At 41.7% G+C, this 16,391-nt stretch overlaps 1 protein-coding gene across 1 annotated transcript; it reads left to right on the top strand.

Annotated features, from left to right (window-relative positions):
- Positions 1–10,481: 10,481 nt before the first annotated feature.
- On the top strand, positions 10,482–16,059 carry LOC311143780 (interleukin-1 receptor-like 1; the record flags this gene model as incomplete). Its single annotated transcript, XM_084179664.1, has 10 exons — positions 10,482–10,497; positions 10,655–10,898; positions 11,906–12,089; positions 12,326–12,476; positions 12,806–12,874; positions 12,970–13,099; positions 13,264–13,412; positions 14,833–14,964; positions 15,373–15,537; positions 15,650–16,059. The coding sequence occupies 10 exons, from the start codon at positions 10,482–10,484 to the stop codon at positions 16,057–16,059; spliced, it is 1,650 nt and encodes a 549-aa protein (XP_084035790.1).
- Between the last annotated feature and the right edge of the window lie 332 nt (positions 16,060–16,391).

The following is a 16,391-nucleotide window of genomic DNA, read 5'->3' as shown; positions in this document are numbered from 1 at the left end:
AGATGAGTGAGTCATTTCTGAGAAATCATGAAACCATCATCTCTTACCAATACACATCCCTGGAACTAAGAAGGTGTTGTGGTGTCTAAGGAATTTATGACTTTGCTAACGTTTGCAAATTGTATCTTGGAGGATGTTGATTCAGCTTAGGGAAGCATCTGGGGAGCAGTTTTATAGGGGCACCCCATAAAACAGAGGAAGTCTGTTGTGTGGAGTCGTGGGATTGGTCTCTAGGGGAAAACACCCATATTATGTTACATAGGGCATAGGATATAAATACCATGGTTAAAACAAAGGAGGACAGAACAACATATTATTTTGGGTCGTTGTTCTCCAGATGCCTGCAGATGTCTGTAAACTTACGCTGAAATCTTGTGATATAAATAAACCTTTATAATCAAAGTACAGTGTAAGCGGACTCCTTGGTCTCACAGCATAATTAGCATTATTATTTAGAAACAACAGAAATGGCGTAAAAAAAAAAAAAACATACATATTGATTAATTAATTAATTCATTCATTCATTCATTGTTTAATTAAAAAATACAAACAAAATAAAAAATATTTAATTAAAAAGGGAGGGAACCATAAGCTATATAGTCTAAAATAATAAAATAATTCACAATAAAGGAATATAAAAGAGTTGTTACAATGGGGAAAAAGGACATCAAAACTATGAAAGTAATTACTCCTGTTGATGTAGTACAAAATAGTAATCCTCTAGTTAATGGTATTGCAAGGTTATCTGGAAAATGGAATAAACGTTGGCCTGACATTGAACAACCATGGCCAGTGGAAGGGACTCTTAACCCTGACGTCATCAACATAATGAAAGTGCTTCTGTCAATTCATAAGGCAGATGAAAAGAAAGGGAAAAAGGGGGAACAACGTAAAGAAAAGAGACAAAGAGAGCTGGGTGTTCTTAAGCTGTTTGAAAATGAAGGACAAAAATTGATGAAAGATACCAACGATAAAAGAAACAAAGATATAGAGAAAATTGTAAAAGAAGTGAAGGTGACAGAAAAACTAATGACAGAAGTCAGGACACCTTTCTCACATACGGATTCAGCAAAAAGACCCCCACCTTATGAGAAAGAAGTAGAGTTTAAGGACGTCTATCCTCAGCTTCCAGTGATCATTCAGGAGGGTGATTATTGCATCAGAGATGAAGATGAACGAATAATAGAGAGAGGACAAGCAGAAACGACCATAAAAGTGAATCCAAACTCCAAAAGTAAGAAGAAAACGAGATGTCTGGAAACTAAGGGTGGAGTGAGGTTCAGGAGGATGGAACTTGAAGATGATGATGATGATCAGAGTGATTCAGAAGAGATCATGGGTGGATATGACCCTGTGATCAGACGGAGGTTGGCCAGAGCGGAAAGAAGGGGTGATGGATGTTTGAAGAAGAAGAATACAAGATATTCTAGTTCTGATGAAAGCGAAGATGAAGACAGCGATAAAGATTTGGAGATTAAAGGTGCTTCATATTCAAGAGGATTTTATCCTACAATGACTAGCACAGAAGAAATAGAAAGAGATATAGACTGATGCGTATCATGCCTGGATAAAGCGAATAATTTAGAAGAAGTAAGAGAACTGGAACAACAACTCAAGAAGCTGAAGATACAGAAGAAAAAACTGCTGAGGAAAGGGTCCCAAGAATTGGAGAAAAAGTATACATTGAGGCCAAGGAAAGAGGGCACCAGTAAGAAGATGATGCCAGTGATCATTCGATGACAAAACCTAGAATATAAGCCTTTGCAAAATACCGATATGTCAGATATACATATATATATATATACTTGAGAAGCTGCCTACTCTTCAAGATGGAGCCTATCCTTGGATTTCAAAATTGGAAGAAATTACGGTGGGAACACAGTCAGCCATAGGAGACATTAAGAGACTTTTGGCTAATCTCCTTGGGATTCCAGATATGGAAGAAATATTTCAGAGAGCGGGACTCAATAGATATGTGGGGACTGCAGTGAACGACCCTGAATTGTTGGCTGCAAGTAGGAATCGGCTATGGAGAGCACTGAAAGATAAGTTTCCAACAAATGTGCATCCTGACAACATTCTGATTGATCCACTAGGACAACAAGAAAATCAGAGAGCCTATGTGTCAAGAGTCCATCAAGTGTGGAGAAATATTACCGGAAATGATCCAGATGTGAGTCAAATTGAGCAGTCAATTTTGAGAGCTAAACTGCAGATGGGACTGCCCTCACCAGTAAGGAGCAAACTGGCAGAGGTGGTTGGACTTGGAAGCATGACAAAAGGCGTCTATACAGATCATATAGCCCATCAAGTGGATCTGTACAGGAAAAAGGAACACAACCAGAAAGAACAGGACCAAGAAACTCTCAGAAAACTCAATCAAATACAACTGTTGGAGAATAAGAAGGAGAAGAAACAAGCTTTGGTTATGCAGAATCAGTGTGCACCAAATCAACAATCACTGCCACAGCTTCAACCGGACCAGTTCCAACCGCAATTGTACCAGCCACCAATAGCGGTAACAGTTGTTTCATATCCATAGACAGTTTCTGGACAGACACAGAATTGGAGAGGAAGAGGACGAGAAGGCTTAGAAAGAGGAAGAGGAGGAAGATTTAAGCCATACTTCCAGCAACCTTCAGAAGTGTGTTATAGTTGTGGACAGGTTGGTCACTTTGCCCGTGAGTGCAATGGGCCAGGAGGAAACATCAGAGGGAATTTCAGAGGAAGATACAGGAGCAAGTGAAGATCATCTGGAGGACAGGTGAACCCTTATAGGGACAAGGAGCAAGGATTCTAGGGGTGCCCAGAAGATCCGAAAGGGGGGTGTCAGCTGGTAGCATCAGGACCGGAAAAAGATCCAACAATTGAGGTGTAAATAAACAACCGACCATTGGAAGTAATGGCGGATAGCGGAGCTGCTTTTACCTGCGTTCGGCCTGAAGATGCTACACATCTCACTATGTCAAAATTAACTAATTGGGATAGGGATTCGAGGGAGTAAAACAGCTGATTCCTCTTACGGAACCAATTGAGCTCTGCTATAAAAAAAAAATAATTACAATACCCATACTGGTATCAGAACATACACCTATTGCATTGTTGTGAAGAGATGCATTGTGTAAGTTGAACTGTACAATAAGATGTACACCAGACGGCTGTCTGGTAGAAGTGCCAAAGGAAAAGGTTTACCAATTGTTGATGATGACAGAGATGGATTAGTCTACAGTATTCTGGATTGGAAATCTCAGTGAAGATTCTTTAAAGAAGGCTAAGATTAGGAGAAAGATCATAAAGGAGTAGGGTTTTTGGGAATCATATTTGCTTGAACAGATTGACTATGTCATAGGCAGGAGGACAATCTGTCTGAAAAATTATGTTTACAGGGGGTGACTGTTATTCTTGGTTACATTCCTACACCAAGAGGTGCATAAGATGTCAAACTAAGATAAAAGATGCTCAGTCGTTTGCCAAGTCTTTGTGTAAAGAAGTCATAAGCAGGTGGGGACTTCCCGATCACATATCCTCAAATTAGTGGGAAAGGAATTTGTGGATAAATCGGTGAAATGGTTTTTGAAAAATTAAGAGAAAAGTCAGACTAAAAAGTTAGGAAAACTAGGGTTGAAGGAACTCTAGGACAGTCAGCTAAGCTTCAATGTTAGTAGTAAGAGAGAGAGAACAGTGGTGAAGGGAAATTTAGAGTTCAGTGGGAAGATAGATATGGCAGGAGTTTAGATCTGTTAGGAGCAGTTGCATTGAGAAAGTATGCGTTGCTGAATGATAAGAGAAGAATGAAGATTGAGGGTGATTGCAGTATCTATATTTACGATTCCCAGCAGGAAGATCAAGGTGATTATAAATGTATTTTTTATAATCAACAGTTTGAAAGTGAGGGATTAGAGTTGGGACTGAGAGTTAATGTAGTGATACTAGTGGTGATAGATGGAAATACAAGTAAAGAGTTCTAAGCTTTAGGGAGAATGGATGAATCAACAACAATGACATCAACACTTCAGCCTATTATAACAACAGTGAGAAGCAATTCAACTCTTTCAACATTGACAGTTATTCAAGCTATAAATGTATCACATTTGATTACAAGGGAGGCAATCGCTCCAGCACCAATTTTAGAGGAAAGACTGTCATTAGGGTTAGGATGGGTGGTACAGCTCATCTTCCTTGTAGATGTGAGAGAAGGAATGTGTAGAGGTGATATTCCTCTCATGTGGAGAGATAATTATGGAGAAGAAGTGTTGTTATGAAGACTAGAAGTATAAGCTGTTTCATCTAGTCAAAGGAAGTATATTTTGTACAACGATATGAAGTGGAAGAGGGTTATGAGTGATTGCTCACTTATTTTGCGTAATGTTACATGGAAAGATCAGGGAGAATATATGTGTACTTATTTAGTGCAAGCATTACAATTTGTTCCGGCTAAGAATTATTGGTTAAAAGGCTATGTAACTCGTAAGGTGACGCTTATGATGGAAGATTTGAAGTCTGTTGAAGCTTCCACGGTCACCAAAGGAGTTCAGGAGAAGTATATTACAGTAGCCACTCCAACAGTAAATAATACACAGAGGATATCTGTAACTTTCCCACTGGAAATAGTTAAGAGTGTTAATACATCAACTAAAGCAACTATTTTAATAGCAACTTTGAAAGAGATTAATGGTACGACGGCAATAACAAATGTAGGAAATATGACACAGACACCAACAACAACTTTTCTGAAACTAAAGGATGTAGCAAGAGTGACTCAGGAGTTTATGATACGGATGGAGAGTGCTGTCAATGGTAGTAAGGATGGTGTTGAAATAGGAGAGCAGATGGTAGTAGAGAATGATGTAGATTCATCTGAAATAGTGCAGAATACTATCATGGAGGTACAGGATGAGTTCTTTGATTTTAATGGAAGACAAGAAGATATATCTGATCAATACCGCTCGTTAGGGAAGAGAGAAACTAAATGGAAGGCATATGGATTTGATTCTTCTGTTTTGCAAATTAAAGATGGATGGGCAGGTAGGAATCTTTGGTTCCAGCAGTTAATTCATTCTGTAAGATCAGTGAGGAATCTTGAGGGTCCATGTCTGTTGAGAATTCCAGCACCAGGCACATGGGGTTCTATCTTAGAGGCGGTAGCTAAACCTCTATCAAGTACGTCAATCTTATGCTTTATCATGGCTGTTGTATCAGCAACAATCATTAACAGATACAATAATGTCGTTGTCGAAACATTTGTTTAGGCCTAGGTTTAAGTGTTCTTGGTTAAATGAATTACCCTATGTGAATTTGAAGGGGAAAGAGATCAAATCTGATTCTGAAAGAGAGGAATTTCATAGTCTGGAAGCCTACCATTGGAGGATACAGTGAGGGAAAAAAGTATTTGATCCCCTGCTGATTTTGTATGTTTGCCCACTGACAAAGACATGATCAGTCTATAATTTTAATGGTAGGTTTATTTGAACAGTGAGAGACAGAATAACAACAACAAAATCCTGAAAAACGCATGTCAAAAATGTTATAAATTGATTTGCATTTTAATGAGGGAAATAAGTATTTGACCCCTTTGCAAAACATGACTTAGTTCTTGGTGGCAAAACCCTTGTTGGCAATCACAGAGGTCAGACATTTCTTTTAGTTGGTCACCAGGTTTGCACACATCTCAGGAGGGATTTTGTCCCACTCGTCTTTGCAGATCAACTCCAAGTCATTAAGGTTTCGAGCCTGACGTTTGGCAACTCGAACCTTCAGCTCCTGCCACAGATTTTCTATGGGATTAAGGTCTAGAGACCGGCTAGGCCACTCCAGGACCTTAATGTGCTACTTCTTGAGCCACTCCTTTGTTGCCTTGGCCGTGTGTTTTGGGTCATTGTCATGCTGGAATACCCATCCACAACCCATTTTCAATGCCCTGGCTGAGGGAAGGATGTTCTCACCCAAGATTTGACGGTTATGGCCCCGTCCATCGTCCCTTTGATGCGGTGAAGTTGTCCTGTCCCCTTAGCAGAAAAACACCCCCAAAGCATAATGTTTCCACATCCATGTTTGACGGTGGGGATGGTGTTCTTGGGGTCATAGGCAGCAATCCTCCTCCTCCAAACACGGCGAGTTGAGTTGATGCCAAAGAGCTCCATTTTGGTCTCATCTGACCACAACACCTTCACCCAGTTCTCCTCTGAATCATTCAGATGGGCCTGTATATGTGCTTTCTTGAGCAGGGGGACCTTGCAGGTGCTGCAGGATTTCAGTCCTTCACGGCGTAGTGTGTTACCAATTGTTTTCTTGGTGACTATGGTCCCAGCTGCCTTGAGATCATTGACAAGATCCTCCCGTGTAGTTCTGGGCTGATTCCTCACCGTTCTCATGATCATTGCAACTCCACGAGGTGAGATCTTGCATGGAGCCCCAGGCCGAGGGAGATTGACAGTTATTTTGTGTTTCTTCCATTTGCGAATAATCGCACCAACTGTTGTCACCTTCTCACCAAGCTGCTTGGCGATGGTCTTGTAGCCCATTCCAGCCTTGTGTAGGTCTACAATCTTGTCCCTGACATCCTTGGAGAGCTCTTTGGTCTTGGCCATGGTGGAGAGTTTGGAATCTGATTGATTGATTGCTTCTGTGGACAGGTGTCTTTTATACAAACTGAGATTAGGTGCACTCCCTTTAAGAGTGTGCTCCTAATCTCAGCTCGTTACTTGTATTAAAGACACCTGGGAGCCAGAAATCTTTCTGATTGAGAGGGGGTCAAATACTTATTTCCCTCATTAAAATGCCAATTAATTTATAAAATTTTTGACATGCGTTTTTCTGGATTTTTTTGTTGTTATTCTGTCTCTAACTGTTCAAATAAACCTACCATTAAAATTATAGACTGATCATTTATTTGTCAGTGGGCAAACTTACAAAATCAGCAGGGGATCAAATATTTTTTTCCCTCACTGTAAGTCTAGGAGAGAAGTGGGGACTGGGACTTTTTCCATGGTATGGTGTAACATTTTTGGTAGATCACATTGATAATATTACCTATACTTTGCAGGGTTTAGCAAATGAAACGATAAGAGGGTTTAACCTTCTGTCGAATACTCAAAGAAGTCACAGACTGACGCTGTTGAAACATGACATGGCTCTTGACTATATTTTAGCAAAACAAGGTGGCTTATGTTTGGCTATGAATTTGACGGGGGATGATTGTTATACTTTGATCCCAGATAGTTCCGATAATATCACTAGTGTTATAGATGCATTGAAGAATATAAGGGATGCGTTTGGTAGATCTGAAGGAGCTGGATGGTCAACGAAGGCTTGGTTGCAAGATCAGTTAGGCCCAGTGGGAGCAGTGATAGTTCAGATTTTAGTAGCAGCTCTGATAGCGCTGTGTGTGATGTTTTGATTTTGTACTTTGTTGTTGACTTTTGCGAAGGCTATGATATTGAGATGGGTTGGAGTTGTGATGCCTGGAGAAAACACTCAGATGCCGTTGTTAACTGTTACTGATCTAGATGAAGATGAACAAGTGGGACTGGATGGAGTATTGCTGGATAGATATCCATTTTGAATATCCGATCATTTTTCAAATGTTTTTGAATGTTAGTGTGATTTTAGTATTTTGTGATGAATCAAAGGGGGGAAATGGTATGTGATTCATTTTATATATCATTTTATATATCATTTTTAGTTGATATTGATGTTTTAATTTGAATGTGTTGTTTTGCAAAAGATACTGTTTGGTCTTTTCTTTTCTTCCAGAAGCATATGGGGGAATGTGTAGAGGGGATTCAAATACTCAAACATGGACAATATGAATGGACTGGAGGAAGTGGAACAAGGAAGATGTGGAAATGTTCAGATTCCATCATCGACGTTGCATTGGAAGTCGACACTGCTGAGGAGATGAAGTGTAGTGGACTACATTCCAGTGTCTGCAATGATATATAGACATATTTGCATGTGTAATACATATTTTGTGTCATATTCTTTCTTTATTAATTTTTGAAGAATTATATTTGCTGTTATTGGGTACATGTGGGGATCTCAGATGTTTTTGTTTATTTCGTGGATGCTTAGGGATATTGGGTCTAGGCAGGGATAGAGAGAATCCACAGGAGGGTCTGATGGGTTGACCAGCCTGAATGTGGACATTTTAATTGTATTTTGTTTGCTGAGGCTTTCATGTGTAGTCAAATTGCATCATAGTTTCAAATGCATTGATAAAGATTTATGAATTGATCTGGAGTACTTAGGTGGTTGCCTGGGGCAGAGGGGCCGTGAGAGAATTTTACTGTCTTGATTGATTGATGGATATTTGGAAAGAAACCTGCCAGACAGGTTTTTCGCTCTCACACTCCATAAAGATTTGTTCATACTTCATAGAAATGTATTTACACTCCATAGAAAAATGTGTTTTTGGTTTATTGTTAAAGATACTCAATAAGAGAAATTGTTATTTGTCATAATCCTATTCTTTTTGTTTTCGAGACTTAATTAGTCTCGAAGGGGGGAATATGTGGTGTCTAAGGAATTTATGACTTTGCTAACGTTTGCAAATGGTATCTTGGAGGATGTTGATTCAGCTTAGGGAAGCATCTGGGGAGCAGTTTTATAGGGGCACCCCATAAAACAGAGGAAGTCTGTTGTGTGGAGTCATGGGATTGGTCTCTAGGGGAAAACACCCATATTATGTTACATAGGGCATAGGATATAAATACCACGGTTAAAACAAAGGAGGACAGAACAACATATTATTTTGGGTTGTTGTTCTCCAGATGCCTGCAGATGTCTGTAAACTTACGCTGAAATCTTGTGATATAAATAAACCTTTATAATCAAAGTACAGTGTAAGCGGACTCCTTGGTCTCACAGCATAATTAGCATTATTATTTAGAAACAACAGTGTCATGAGGTTGTAGGATTAGATCACTGATGACTGTATGTCATTCTTACCTCCAATAATTTACACAGGAAAAACCTGTATTTATATTTGTATTTTGTATTTGTATTTGTATTTATTATGGATCCCAATTAGCTGCTGCCACATACAATAACAGTCAAAAGTTTGGACACACCTACTCGTTGAAGGGTTTTTCTTTATTTTTACTATTTTTTACATTGTAGAATAATAGTGAAGACATCAAAACTATTAAATAACACATATGGAATCATGTAGTAACCAAAAAAGTGGTTGAATTGCTGCAAATAAACCACTACTAAAGGACACCAATAAGAAGAACAGACCTGCTTGGGCCAAGAAACACGAGCAATGGACATTAGACCGGTGGAAATGTGTCCTTTCATCTGTAGTCATTGTGAGACGCGGTGTGGGTGAACGGATGATATCCGCATGTGTAGTTCCCACCGTAAAGCATGGAGGAGGAGGTGTTATGGTGTGGGGGTCCTTTGCTGGTGACACTGTCTGTGATTTATTTGGAATTCAAGGCACACTTAACCAGCATGGCTACCACAGCATTCTGCAGCGATATGCCATCCCATCTGGTTTGGGCTTAGTGGGATTATCATTTGTTTTTCAACAGGACAATGACCCAACACACCTCCAGGCTGTGTAAGGGCTATTTGACCAAGAAGGAGAGTGATGGAGTGCTGCATCAGATGACCTGGCCTCCACAATCCCCCGACCTCAACCCAATTGAGATGTTTTGGGATGAGTCGGACGGCAGAGTGAAGGAAAAGCAGCCAACAAGTGCTAAGCATATGTGGGAACTCCTTCAAGACTGTTGGAAAAGCATTCAAGGTGAAGCTGGTTGAGAGAATGCCAAGAGTAATTTGTTTAACACTTTTTTGGTATTTCATAATTTTGATGTCTTCACTATTATTCTACAATGTAGAAAATAGTAAAAAATAAAGAAAAACCCTTGAATGAGTAGGTGTGTCCAAACTTTTGACTGGTACTGTATCTACAACACAAAATCCACGTAAATTGTTGTGGAAATTCATGTATACTGAGAGAGACTTGGACAACCATTCAAAAAATTATCGTTATTTAATATCGACTTCATTATTGCAATAATGAAGCTGGTCGACCACACACTCCGAAGTGTGTGTTGCAGAGAGCTTGACCTTACAGAGGAATCCTGGTTCTTATATAGCTGACACTAAAATGGTTAGTCATGGCTGGTTCCACCCCTCCCATGCAGATCGGGTGGCATCATAAGCCACCTTGGGTTCACCCTATGGTTATCTGCACCTGGTGTTGTTTAAACCCCCGGCCTGGCTTAGTTTCCCAGATGCCAGGATGATTAGGAACAATTAGGATTCTACTCCTCCAGGCTATCCTTATCTCGGTTACACACACCACATCTTGTCTATGGAATGCAGGCTCAGTCAATTGTCAGCTCAAGGTATCTCTAGTGACCGTACGCCCAGATTAGCTGCAGGGAGCTAGAGTGGAGACCATCCCTTTACAAAAACACAGCATTAGTAGAACAGAAATGTCTTACTCTTTGTTAAGTATATAATTGCTAATGTCAAACAAATCAGGTAAATACTTAATTTTTATCTCACAGTACGTGTGTGTATAGTGCGTATGTTACTATGTGTGTGTATTCACGTGTCTATGCCTGTGTTTGTGTTGCTTCACAGTCCCCGCTGTTCCATAAGGTGTATTTTCATAAGGTGTATGTTCATATTTGGCCAGATTCCCAATGTAAACGATTTGAGGGGTCCAAAACCACATATGTAACAGAGGGGGAGGCCCTTAGTTTGCCAGCCCACCATGACCTGCATGAGTTGAATTGGACCAGCGTGACTGAGTTCACCTGTTACAGAAACGGAACCCAGGAGCTCCCGTCCTCTGAGGAAGGGCGTGTGCATCATCATGGACCAGTGCTCTTCTTCCTCCCCCTGTTAATCAATGACTCTGATGAGTACTACACCTACTGGTAATACAACAACAGTGTGTGTGTGTGTGTGTGTATGTGTGTGTGTTGATATATGTGTGTGTGTGTGTTTAGGGGAAAAAATTGGTAATTCAGAGGTGGGGGAGCCCTATTTGGGGAGGTTAGGGTGAAGGTTGAGTCTAGGGTTAGGGTTGAACCTGGATGTGTACATGAAACTAGGGCTAGGGTAGGTGCGCACATTTTCAAAGAAAAACCTAAACGTCCCTTGTCTTGCACGAACATTGAATACAATTATTTTTGAACTTACTCTACCGATTGTCAGTTGGTCGAAATTAGAAAAAAATATCCAGCGAAAAGTATTATTATCTTACTTCAAAATGCGGGACTCTGTGTGTGACAATCAAGATGTATTTGCTCCTCACCTAAGGCCAAGCACAAGACGGAAGGACATGCAAGCCGATACATGTACACTGCAGGTGTTTACATGGTTTTGAGCATGTCCCAGGTGATAGACATTTCAACGGCAGTACCGGCGTTCTAAAAAGTCGGGTAAATAATATTTCCTGTGGATATTTTGTCAAAAAATTCTACCCACTGATGGACCAACCAATGTAATGCAATTTTATTCAACATTCTGGCTTGTAAGAAAACATTCCACTTTTTTAAACTGCTTAGTTTCAGGCTGTATACACTTTTAGAAAAAAGGGTGCTATCTATAGCCTAAAAGGGTTCTTCAGCTGTCTCCATGGGAGAACCCTTTGAAGAAACCTTTTTGGTTCCAAGTATAACCCTTTTGGGTTCCATGTAGAACCCTTACCACAGAAGGTTCTACATGAAACCAGAAAGGGTTCTACCTGGAACCAAAAAGTGTTCACCTATGGGGACAACCAAAGAAACGTTTTGGAACCCTTTTTTCTAAGAGTGTACCAGAAGCTGGTATCACAGTCTGATTCATCAGCCTAGGGCTAGGGTTACATTTAGGGTTGGGATTGAGGCTAGGGTTGTGTGTTTCTGATAGCTGGTACACTGTATATGTTTACATTTTCCAGGAGAAAGGCAGCAGACACCTGCCACATTTATGTGACAGTGGTGATTGTGGTCAAAGCCCAACCGTTCAATCACTCAGTCCTGTTCAGCGATATCTCAGAGTCAGTAGACAACATCTATATACCATGTCCTGACCCCGTGGAACAACTGTGCCAGGATGGAAAAGGAAACTTAGCCTGGTATAAGGTACTGAACATGACCAGAATGCTAACACAAACCTCAACCCTGCAAGACTATATATCATTGGTTCTCAACTCCTGTCCTAGGAATTTTTGTTCTAGCCCAGTTTTTGTTTTAGCCCGGTTTTTGTTCTAGCCCAGCACTAACACCCAACTCATCATCAAGCTCTTGATTAGTGGAATCAGGTGTCTTACTGCTAGTTCAGCTAAAACGTTTGTCAGCTTTCTTGTCTTTAATTTCAGAATCTCGGTCTCATTCCGAATGAGCGTAAGAGTCTTCTGTGGGTGGACGACGCCTCCAAAGCAGACAAGGGCATCTATACATGTGTGTGCACGTGGGAGCACAACGGGAGGGTTCTCAACACTTCTGCATCCAGGAGACTAAAGATCCAAGGTAAGTAGGTCATTGCTTGATGACAGCTCTATCAATCCGCTCAGCATTTTATTTATTAGATTTGATCTTTACTGAAAGCTCATCCAAGATGGCAGAAGGGTCAGTAAACATGGAAACTCTAGGCTACATTACAGTAGGTTATTAGGCTACACTAAGTACATTAAGCTCCATTTTATATTAAACAAACAGGATCAAAAGCAACATCAAAAGCAACCTTCATATCACGTGTGAACTTTGTGGCAGCAACAATCATCAATAACATCAATAACAACTTTTTGAATGTATCCAAAAGTATCTTTCTGACTAAACTGTGTGTTTGTCTCCTTCAGCTCCCTCTGCCTCGCATCCTCCTCAGATCAACCTGCCTAGAGACGGAAGCACAGAGACCACTGACCTGTGTAGGGATCACACCTGGCTCAAATACTTGTGTTGTGCTTGATTTGGTTTGCCCGGTATATCTCTCTGTCTTTATAGTATCTTTTGTTTTTCATAGACACCACTAAGAAGTTGAGGTGTGAAGCGTTTTGTGGGCAGAACATTGAAGACAACTGTCACATGTGGTGGGAGATGAACGGAGTGAAAGTGGGCTCGCAGCAACAAGGCTACTCAGTGATCACCACCAGGTAGGTCCATATATGCCCGCATGCACACATGAATGCACGCAAGAACACACACACTTGTTTTTGAGAACAAGGTAACAGAATTTACACATTTCCTTGAAACAAGACCCCAGATTCACCGTTGAGAATTCCCTGTGTGAATGTTTTGTGTATATGTGTTAATGTAGCGAGATGGAGGTATCTTCAATGCGGAGTATCTTCACGGCTATCCTGACCATAGACACAGTGACTATCAAGGACCTCCAGTCAGAGTTCAAGTGCGTGGCCATGAACGACCAGCAATGGATATCTGCAGGAGTGACTCTCAAACCGAGAGGTTAGTGGAAACACACACATGCACACACACTTACACAAACATCACACAAACACACATCCACAAGACACACAAAATCACACATCAAATCAAATCAAATCAAATTTTATTGGTCACATGCGCCGAATACAACAGGTGCAGACATTACAGTGAAATGCTTACTTACAGCCCTTAACCAACAGTGCATTTATTTTAAACAAAAAAAGTAAGAATAAAACAACAACAAAAAAAGTGTTGAGAAAAAAAGAGCAGAAGTAAAATAAAGTGACAGTAGGGAGGCTATATATACAGTAAAATAAAGTGACAGTACGGAGACTATATATACAGGGGGGTACCGTTGCAGAGTCAATGTGCGGGGGCACCGGCTAGTTGAGGTAGTTGAGGTAATATGTACATTAAAGTGACTATGCATAAATACTTAACAGAGTAGCAGCAGCGTAAAAAGGATGGGGTGGGGGGGCAGTGCAAATAGTCCGGGTAGCCATGATTAGCTGTTCAGGAGTCTTATGGCTTGGGGGTAGAAGCTGTTGAGAAGTCTTTTGGACCTAGACTTGGCACTCCGGTACCGCTTGCCGTGCGGTAGCAGAGAGAACAGTCTATGACTAGGGTGGCTCGAGTCTTTGACAATTTTGAGGGCCTTCCTCTGACACCGCCTGGTATAGAGGTCCTGGATGGCAGGGAGCTTTGCCCCAGTGATGTACTGGGCCGTACGCACTACCCTCTGTAGTGCCTTGCGGTCAGAGGCCAAGCAGTTGCCATACCAGGCGGTGATGCAACCAGTCAGGATGCTCTCGATGGTGCAGCTGTAGAATTTTTTGAGGATCTGAGGACCCATGCCAAATCTTTTTAGTCTCCTGAGGGGGAATAGGCTTTGTCGTGCCCTCTTCACGACTGTCTTGGTGTGTTTGGACCATGATAGTTCGTTGGTGATGTGGACACCAAGGAACTTGAAGCTCTCAACCTGTTCCACTACAGCCCCGTCGATGAGAATGGGGGCGTGCTCAGTCCTCTTTTTTTTCCTGTAGTCCACAATCATCTCCTTTGTCTTGGTCACGTTGAGGGAGAGGTTGTTGTCCTGGCACCACACGGCCAGATCTCTGACCTCCTCCCTATAGGCTGTCTCATCGTTGTCGGTGATCAGGCCTACCACTGTTGTGTCGTCGGCAAACTTAATGATGGTGTTGGAGTCGTGCCTTGCCATGCAGTCATGGGTGAACAGAGAGTACAGGAGGGGACTGAGCACGCACCCCTGAGGGGCCCCCGTGTTGAGGATCAGTGTGGCAGATGTGTTGTTACCTACCCTTACCACCTGGGGGCGGCCCGTCAGGAAGTCCAGGATCCAGTTGCAGAGGGAGGTGTTTAGTCCCAGGATCCCACTCTGTAACTTTCTTGGTGTTGTGTCCTCCCTGTCTTCCTCCAACAGGGTTTATGTTTATGGGTCTATGTGTGGCGCTGCTGCTCTTCCTCTTGTGGGCTGCTGTGGCCGTCAAAGTGTTTGACATCGATCTGGCTCTCCTCTTCCGTGGAGTTTTCAAATGCTATGGTCGATCTGAGGGTAAGAACATCTAGCCACAGACTGAAGTTTATTGATGCTATTTTACTTAGATATTTCATTGTACAGAAATGCTTATTCAGCCTACATTATCTGTATAGTATTGGGTACCATATAAACATATTACTACATTTAGCTTTAGTCACCACACAGGAGCACTCTAACCTTGTACTGTACAGTAAATGTCTCGATCGGCCCACTGATTGTGCAGTGCAGTAGTCTGAGGTAGGTCTAGTCTTCTCTTCTCAACAAGTTCCGGCTTGGAGTCAATCTCACCACTAGTGTAGAAGTAATGGGCCATTTATAATAAAATAACTCAATTTCAGTTCAAATAGAATTGAATCAAATCTCTACAATCTACTCCTTCATGCTGAGGTTTGACAGAAACTTCCTCTTTGTCTGTATTTTCAGATGGGAAGGTCTATGATGCTTATGTTGTCTGCCAGATGGATGGTGTAGACAAAGACATGGAGGAGAAAGTGTTTCACTTTGTGAGCAACATTCTGCCCACTGTCTTGGAGCAGAAGTGTGGCTTTAGACTCTTCATCCACGGCAGAGACGACATACCTGGAGAAGGTTGGTTATTTCAGACTGTGTCCTGCCCTCTAAGAAGCAAATGTAACAGTAATAAACAGTACTAAAGTAAAATGTTAACTTCTCCCGCTCATCTCTGTTCTATTGTCCCCAGACCGCATGGAGTTGGTGGAGGCCTGCATGCGGCTGAGCAGGAGGCTGATTGTCATCCTGACCCCCAGCTCAAGCTCAGGGTCAGGCTCAGGAGGTCAAGGGTCATGGGGCCAGAGGGGCTACTCGTCCTCGTTGACCCCAGTGGAGGACTATGACTTTCAGGTGGGGCTCCACCAGGCTCTGGTCCACAGTGAGATGAGTGTCATCCTCATCCAGCTGGGGGCCATGGGGGAGGGGGGCTACACACACCTTCCCCCCGGCCTGCAGCACCTAGTCCGCAAGAGTGCCCCCTTAATGTGGCAGGAGGGAAGGCGGGGGTCGATGCTGCCCAACTCAAGCTTCTGGAAGAGGGTGCGTTACATGATGCCTTGGCCGAGCCACTCGACTAGATTTGACAACCAATTAATATGACTCTTCTATGTGAACGATCAGAAGGTCTGAGGACTTGAAGTGCGGTTGGAGGTCTGGGATTCTGTTATACACTGAACAAAAATATAAACGCAACATGTGAAGTGTTGGTCCCATGTTTCATGAGCTGAAATAAAAAATCCCAGAAATGTTCTATATGCACAAAAGTGTATTTCTCTCAAATTTTGTGCACAAATTTGTTTACATGCCTGTTAGTAAGCATTTCTCCTTTGCCAAGATAATCCATCCACCTGACAGGTGTGGCATATCAAGAAGCTGATTAAACAGCATGATCATTACACAGGTGCACCTTGTACTGAGGAGTACTTCTGTCT

This window comes from Coregonus lavaretus, assembly GCF_964263955.1.
Source record: "Coregonus lavaretus genome assembly, chromosome: 16".
NCBI classification, from domain to species: domain Eukaryota; kingdom Metazoa; phylum Chordata; class Actinopteri; order Salmoniformes; family Salmonidae; genus Coregonus; species Coregonus lavaretus.
The sequence above is the reverse complement of the archived record's forward strand: the minus strand, read 5'-3'. Positions and strand labels throughout refer to the sequence as shown.